The following is an 8,200-nucleotide window of genomic DNA, read 5'->3' as shown; positions in this document are numbered from 1 at the left end:
ATGAAGAGCAATTGCCTTACTTTATACTTACTTTGCCAAAGGTAGTCCAAATGTCTTTATAATGGACAGCAAAGATCAAGAACAAATTGCCATATCAAAATAATTTACCACACTGACCACAAATCAAATGGGCAACAATAGGCTACATCAAAATGTGTCCTGTTATAAACGACAAATAATCATCAAATGTTTAAAAATAAATTACAAACTTCTGCCGTTAAGGACACTGTGCTATGGACAAAATAATGCAAGAAATCTGATCTATTTTAGAAAGTAGGCTATATATAGCCTAGTAAAATGAGAGTATTTTGAAATAAAGACTGGTTACAAAAGTAATTTGATACAAATGACATATTTGAGCTCCAGCCAAATACAAACTACAAAATACAAAAAACCAATAAAATAGCCTAGCCTACGTAGACTATTTCAAATACATACATGGAATTAACATAGCCTACTGCATCTCTGACATTGACCAAATCATATCAGAAATTTCCCAGAAATTTAATTTTCTCAGTTTTGGTGGTCGATATTAGAAGCAGGGACTTTGACATACTTTATGATTTAGTAAACTGACTCCCCTGGGATTTATTACAAAGGGTGTCCCGTTATTTCACTGTTGCCATTCTGGTCGGTAGGCCTAGATGACGTGACGCGCTTTCTCTTCGCAGCACGCAGAAAGGTCTCGGCTGGTTCAGCGCGCGTCTGTATCCACAGAGACGAGGCGGGCAAACAGGCTCCAGCTCTCCTGTCTCCCTCCTCCTCCTCTTTCTGTCCTTCAAAGCTGAATTACAGCCAAGTCCAGTCTGGAGCCCAACAGGCAGGAGACCTCCTCACTCTGCATACTGGTGAGAGTCCAAACGGTTTGTTAACCGGTGGGATGTGAGCAGGGGTGTAGTGGAGGGAAAATGGTGGGTTAATAACTCAGTTTACCCTACTGTTTCATTTGCAGAATTGATTTTACCCTCTTCTGTAGGCTATAGGCTGACATGAATCATCGTGAATGGCATCAAACTGTGAGGATTGAGTCTTTCAAGGGACAGAAACCCCCACAAATCAATGCTTTTCTAGAGGTGTAATTAATTTTATATATATATATGGTGGCTTATGTAGGTATTTACTACTTTATCACTAGATGTGTGAGAAGGTGACAAGATGGGTATGAGCTAATGGTTGACAGCTGAAAGGGGGATAGTAAAGAGAAGAATCTAGATTACTGGAGACATCAGTCAAAAGTACTAAAGAACATGGCAGAAGACTAGTTGCCAAATTTGTAAATTATAATAAAACAAGAAGACATGGGAGTTAGAATGTACTCTATCACTCAAATTTACATTTTTGGCAAAATCCAAATTGTGTTTAAGAGGTAGTGTGGATTTAAGAGATCACAGATTAAAAAAAGATCTCATCATCCCTTTAAGGGACAGGGGTTGTACTTGCCCAAAAGGGCAAACAATGAGCACATGATGTCCAGCTTGGGACACTTGATATCACTTAAAACAAACATCACCTCCAAGAACAGGACTGGGTTAGTATAGCTTGGAGGCAGGTGGACAAACACTCAAGAGGACTCGCACAACTCTTCACTTCCAAATACACACAGAAACTCAGTAAAGTTTAGTGTAAGTTTAACAGTTGCTTTATTGAATTCAGACAGCTGCATTACCAACAGAACTACAGCAGGAAAGTATTGGGAAGCTGCAGAAGGGTAAACGATTAGAACACAGCCTACTGCGATCATCTCACACTGCACAGCCTAACAACATCCCAACAAACAGCAGCACTTTACTTGGATGGACCCCATCTTATTTGGCAGTTTCTATGTGTTCAGTGTTAACTTACACTTTGCAACTGCACAGATGTCAACAGCACAGTGACTATGACAATTTGAAAAGCCTTATCCAAATAAAGTGTGAACAAACAAATCCTACTGTATAAATGCATTTCCGAAAACAGAAGTGAACTAAACAAGGATTGTAACACCGCCGCTATCAGGTGATCAGTCCGCTCTCTTAAAATGACAACTAGCATTTGAATTCAAACTTTTCAAAGACAAGAGAAGTCAGTATGATATCCAACAACACTATACAAAAGGTTGTGTGCATATTTAGACAGAACAATGGTCAAATTATTCCTACGGATACATTTGGGCTGTTCTGAAGAATGTGAACTACTGGCATTTAAAGAAACAGGCACATTTTTCCTCCATACAAGTGTTGTGCCTTCTCCTTTATCACCATCCCATCCTTCCTTCTCTTTCTTTGTACTCTGTTGCCACTGAAGGCACTTATGCATCAGTCTGTCCTGACTGAAAATTCACCACAGATGTACCAGTGATAACATACACACAAACAGACAAACAAATACACACATGCACACAAGCAGTGCTGAGATCTGACCTCACTTAAAGTTCAGAGAACACGGCAGTAAGAAAAGAGAACAACTTTCATTGCTAAGTGACATCACATAAAAGGCTTGGGCAAGCTTGTACTGACGTGGAGCAAAGGGTTTTCAGTGTGTGTGTGTGTGTGTGTGTGTGTGTGTGTGTGTGCACATGTGCATATACTCAAGAATGCTTTGTTGGTGAGATGTGAGTGTACGATATGTGGAAACAATATGTGCTTCATAGTGCATAGTGTCTGCAGATGTGTGTGTGTGTGTGTACAGGCCATCGTCGATTGTGTTTTGTCATGTGAGTGCTCCAGGATATTTTGGTTTGTAATCTGGTTCTGTCTTCTGCAGAATCATCTAGCTGCGACAAAGTGCCACTGCAGAGAAACGGACTTCGCCCTTCTCTCTTTCCATAAATCCACGACACACATTTGCTGCATCCTGGACATGTGCAGAGAGAAAAAGAGAGAGAGAGAGAGTTTGAAACTGATTAGAAATGAATGATGAAATCCCTAATGAGTGAGATTTAAAAAAAATCATCACAACTGTTGTGTTGTAGTTTCATCATTCTCGTATGTGGAGCCCTCTTGTGGCAGTTTCATGGTGACAACACAAGAGGCTGCAAGTTGAGCAAAGGCTCTCACTGACTTGCATAGAGAATCAGCAAATTTGGATTATAAAAATTTGGTTGGTCTGAGTCATGTTCGTCAACTTTTATATTAATGATGTAACATTTTACTGGTAGACTTGCTTGCTTGTAGATTGGCATCAAGCGTCAGGCAAAACATAAGTGGCAGCAAATAGAATAATTTAAATTCTAACAATCCACTGCATTAAGATTTATTCTAGGCACTGGTATTTGATTAGTGTTTAAGGACATTTCCAAGCCTCCCACTGTTCTTTGCATGTCCAATTTCTTTTTTTTTTATGAGCCACACTGGAGATATTTGAGAGTATGCATTAGCTGAGTTTATTGATCGCACCGAGGCACTCATGAACCGTCTCTCCCTATCCCAGTTATTTCACATTCAGATCCATGTGCATGAAGGGACTAGGCAAAAGGTAGTCATTTAGTTGATCCAGGATTAACACTAAAAGTTACAGAAATATGACCGTAGTTTATAACATTACCTTAATGAAGGAATCATCTTTGGTAGCTCCATGCTTCACTGGTCCATCCATTCTCCCATCTTGAAAACAAATACAAGATATTATTTAGAGACGTACACAAAGTGAAACCACACACAAGAATGTACAAAATGAGAATATATACTCACCTAGCTCATAAAGCTGTCCATTTACATTGACAAAGGCAATAAAGTGGAAGTTGACTTTGTCTGCTTCCGGCTGAGAAAGTGAGGATATTGGCAGTAAACACATAAATGAGATTTACTGAATAGAAAATGCTTCAGTTAAGAAAAACAGTACAAAGCAAAACGTTGCCATCAAACACTGGATTTTGGAAATGCATAAACTCTCCAGTCTGTAGGATTACAGCTATTAGACGATGATGTTGTGGTCAGGTGTCTTACCCTACACTGGCCTTGTGCTGCCGCATCATCATGAGCCTCTTTGATTGCCTGGAAAAGAAAAATTCAGAAGCGTTGTCAATTTAACATAATTTCATATTGCTACAACAGATGACTGACTTTATATTATCCTACTCTTAAAAACTACACATCAGAACTGAGCCTTTTCAACAGTCGTCAAGCTGCCTTTATGAGACAATGATTTAGCAGTGTCTGATGCCCCCCAGTGGATAAAATAAAACATGTGGGTTATAAAACCCTGACGGTAATTCTCTAGTGGTTCCATCTGGTTTCAGTTTATTTCAGTTTTGTTTCTCATTCAGTGTTTTCAGCTGATAAAACTATCATATATATATATATATATATTATAGAAATTAGCAGTGCAGATGTGAAAATAAAAACAGCTTAAATACTGTGCATGTCTGTATCTTACCTGGTTCTTCTCCAGATGTTTGGCACGGTCATCAGAGGCCATGTCAGCAGTCTCATCTAGAAACTTCTTCAGGGCAGAGTCGGTATCTAACAAGATAATAAGCAGTAATATTAATGACACAGTCAATAATATATTGATCATACATCCACATTAAAATGACAAATGAGAAAATTTGTGTCAGTCCACTTTTCTGAAAAACCCTCCTCCCCTTTCACATCCCAAACCCCACCCTGCCACACCAGATAACTACATCATACTTCAACTCTCCTAAAATGCCTCACTGTTGAATACTTAAAAGGGGGATTGAGTAAATCATGACTTAACGACCAAAGGATTGCAACATTGACACATCTCTAGTACAGCTTACTGTGGCCTGTAATTAACATAAATAATAAAGTCACATTTTCACAATAGGTACAAGCAAGCTAGATAATTGGCAAGATTATTATAGTAAACTAAAAGACGAAAATTAGGTGTTGTAAACATTGTTGTAAACTGAAATAAAAATAAGCGCTAGACTAGACAATTTTGTCTACTTGTTAAAACAAAAAAAAACAAAAAATTAAGATGAACAATTAGCGGTAATGATTTCAGACTCTACTGGTCCTCCACCTACAGCTAAGAAACGGTGCATTACCATTCGTGGCTCTGGCTTAATATTGGCTCAGCATTTGTCAAATGGAGAGCAGTAAAATCTTGAAACAATTTTCCAGTGATGAAGAGCTAGTTACAGCCTTGCCACACTAGTAAGAAAGTGAACTATTGATGTCATTAGCATGCTAGTTTAGGATGATTAAACATCTCCATTTTCAAGTGACAGTCCCCAGATTTGGTGCTTTGTTCCTGGCCCCAGATTTCCCCTCTCGGGACAGCATTAGTATTACCAGGAGAGGTCAGGTGATTGATTCTTACCAAAGGACCACAGCAATTTTATCCTGTCCAGAATGAACATAGCCCCATCCGGACAGGATTAGTATTACAGGACAACACTGGTGATGTAATTTAGTAATGTTACATTGCATTTTGTTGATTTTAATGAACAATCCAGATGGCATAGTTTATATGCATTACTAAATTATTCCCACACTGACGGGGTGTATCATTCCTGTCAGATTCCAGAATACGCCCAGACCACATTAGTATTACTAGAGGACATCTCTTTTTGCAGCAATGTTTTTACCAGAGTGATTCAGCAATTTCAATCCCCTGCGGATCACGTTATTTGCAATTATTACAGAGCGCACGTCCCCAACAGAGTAATATTTACCAGCCAAATAACTTATACTGTTTTTCTGTGAACTCCCATGTCCTCTGTCAATTCTAGTATCGTCCGGATCATGTGATTCATAAATTACAAAATTTGCATGGTAGACATATTCTGGAATCTGACGGGAATGAATACCGCAGCAATTTATGGGAGTAATAAAATAACACATGTATGCCCTCTGGGGCATTTTTCACCTAAAAATTTAATTCATGAATCATATCAGCTAGCCAGCAAGGTTAACTTTTGTTAGAAACAAACTGTTTACGTTGTGGGGCATATATTTTTGTAATTCGTCTTGCACAGCCATGAGAGTGCACATCTACCAGGAGAATTTAAAACTTGACGACTTTGGCAACCCCTTGAGTCCCTTAGTGGTAGTGTTTTACATCGTCGCAAAGACAACTGTAGTGCTGTACATGACGTAGTAACTTCAACTGCAGCATCAACTAGCTAGGCGCTGTGGGATTGTACAGCATCTGTACTGGTCTCTGTATTTGTTGGCTTAAGAACAACTAGAGCATTTCAAAGTCTTTCTGTTTTGGTTGAGGCTATACCTTTGTGCCCTAAATCACTCCTGCACATTGTGAACCAAATCATACTTGTCTAAAATAAAACTATTGTATAAATCGTATAAAACTAATGAAAAAACTAGAACTGCAAACTGAGTTTTGAAAGCCACAAATCTCTGCTCCTGGCGAAGTAATTGCTGAGTCACTGGTAGTGATCAACAGCCCTATCAAACCCTGCAGATATATTATGGTCAATTTGTGTTATGGGACAGTAAAAATCGTACTTATTGCACCTTTAACTGTGATGAATACCCATTTGATCTGCACTCACCAAACTCCACTTTGCTTTTATTGTTGGCCACTGCATGCAGCAGGGCAATGGTGCCGCAGGAATTGACCACTGTCTGTTTCAGGAAGTAAAGCTCTGAACCCCCTGAGACCTTGTCTGCCTGCTGCTGCCTGAAAGACTCATGCTGCCATGCGCACAGACAGAGACACACACACACACACACACACACACACACACACACACACACACACAGATGCTGTCAGAGCATGGTCATTGTTGTCATCTGCCCATGGTCACACAGAGTGCAGCCAATTCCACCTCTGAAATGTGCACATGGATTAAAAAGCATACAATTGGTAACAACACAAAAATGCCTGTGAGTATTTCAGTTCATTCTGGTCTGGATCACAGTGTGAGCAAAATCCAATCTGGGAATGTTCAAGCCTGCCAGGTTCAGGCGTCTAGGTATAGTAGGATGATAAAAGTCACACTGAAAAGGCCCCTGTCTGTTCGTTCCTCCCTACCATCGATCCCAATCTCACCCTATGCCAGCCATCACATCATTTCTCCTTCGCCTTCCCCCTCCCTCCCTCCCTCCAGCTCAGCCTCACCCCACCAAGCAGGTTTTCCAGTAGATCACCCCACCCCAGACACACCATCACATGCTCACCCCATCAGTCCTTCCCGGATGAAATCGTGCACCCCATTACCTGTTGTGTCAGAGGGAAGAGCAGCATCAGGGCGCAGCACGGGGTCGGTACGGAGGATAAAGACTCACCCTCCAGCCCCAGCACATCCACAAAACGCCAGCTGCCGCCCACGCCTAACTTGCTCATCATCTGAAACACAGACACACACAGTCAGCAAAAAAACCCTCTTATTTTAATGTATATGAAACAGTTTATGGTAACATCTAAATTATCCCTTCAGCTGAATCTTTTCAAAGATGCTGCGTTGTGATGGTCCTTTCATCCGTAAGACCACACCCTTCAACCCAGACACCGGCCACAGCGCCTGGGGAGGGATGCTAGCTAAACTTCATACTCTCCCGATTTGCGGTCATATCTTCTCAAACTTGGTTTACTTTATTCTTCTACTCTATTACCTTTTTAAATAATAAAAAAAAAATGGTATTGTAGCCTATGTATTCGTATTGTGGTTGCGATTTGATAGCCTGGTCGCGTTTTAACGTCCGTCTCAAATCATGTTAACGGTTTTGCTGTCATCGAACGCGCAACTTACCTGACAGTTGAACCTAACAAACAAATATGTCGCCGTGACTCAGCGTCTACCCACCTTGTTGAGCATCTGAAACGATATAAACACAGACAGAAGGTGAGTTTGTTGCCTCTGGTGCTATGAAAATTAGTTAAGAGTTAGGAAAATGCCGTGATTTTCCCACCTCGGGGTTGATCTCCATCGGGGCCCACTCCATTTTCCCGTTTCTTTTACAGTTGTCTTCACAGTTTAACGTCGAGTCTTGTTTCTTCCGTCGCTCAGGCTCTGTAGATGTCAGTTGAATCTGAGAGCGTGCACGCAGCTCATATGCTGCCGGTCATACCACTGCCGGCAGACAGAGGGGGGAGAGCTCAGACCAAATAGCTACTGGTGTACAGAATTAACAGGCTCCCCCATAAACATTTGGAAGATATAACGTTGAAATTTGCTTGTTGTACGTTCAGCTATGCAGTGAAACCCCAGAACGTGCAGCAAAGCTTTATAAAAAAAAGTAGGCTAAGGTTAACTCACACCACTGAATCTAACCAAACCACACACTCCTTC

General features: G+C 40.6%; 1 protein-coding gene across 1 annotated transcript; it reads right to left on the bottom strand.

The window, feature by feature from the left end:
- Positions 1-1,760: 1,760 nt before the first annotated feature.
- On the bottom strand, positions 1,761-7,853 carry uchl1 (ubiquitin carboxyl-terminal esterase L1 (ubiquitin thiolesterase)). The gene is made up of 9 exons (XM_071517987.1): positions 7,821-7,853; positions 7,715-7,726; positions 7,129-7,257; positions 6,461-6,602; positions 4,354-4,439; positions 3,924-3,971; positions 3,669-3,738; positions 3,523-3,581; positions 1,761-2,832 (listed from the first exon to the last, which is right to left on the bottom strand). Exons 1-9 carry the CDS (start codon positions 7,851-7,853, stop codon positions 2,749-2,751), a joined length of 663 nt encoding a protein of 220 aa, XP_071374088.1. The 3' UTR covers positions 1,761-2,748.
- Between the last annotated feature and the right edge of the window lie 347 nt (positions 7,854-8,200).

This window comes from Centroberyx affinis, unplaced genomic scaffold, assembly GCF_046629955.1.
Source record: "Centroberyx affinis isolate AG114_WGS23_722 - 3 ecotype Tasmania unplaced genomic scaffold, CSIRO-AGI_Caff_v1 ptg000547l_1, whole genome shotgun sequence".
In the NCBI taxonomy this organism is placed as follows: domain Eukaryota; kingdom Metazoa; phylum Chordata; class Actinopteri; order Beryciformes; family Berycidae; genus Centroberyx; species Centroberyx affinis.
Note: the sequence above shows the minus strand (reverse complement) of the source record. Positions and strands in the feature narration are given on the sequence as shown.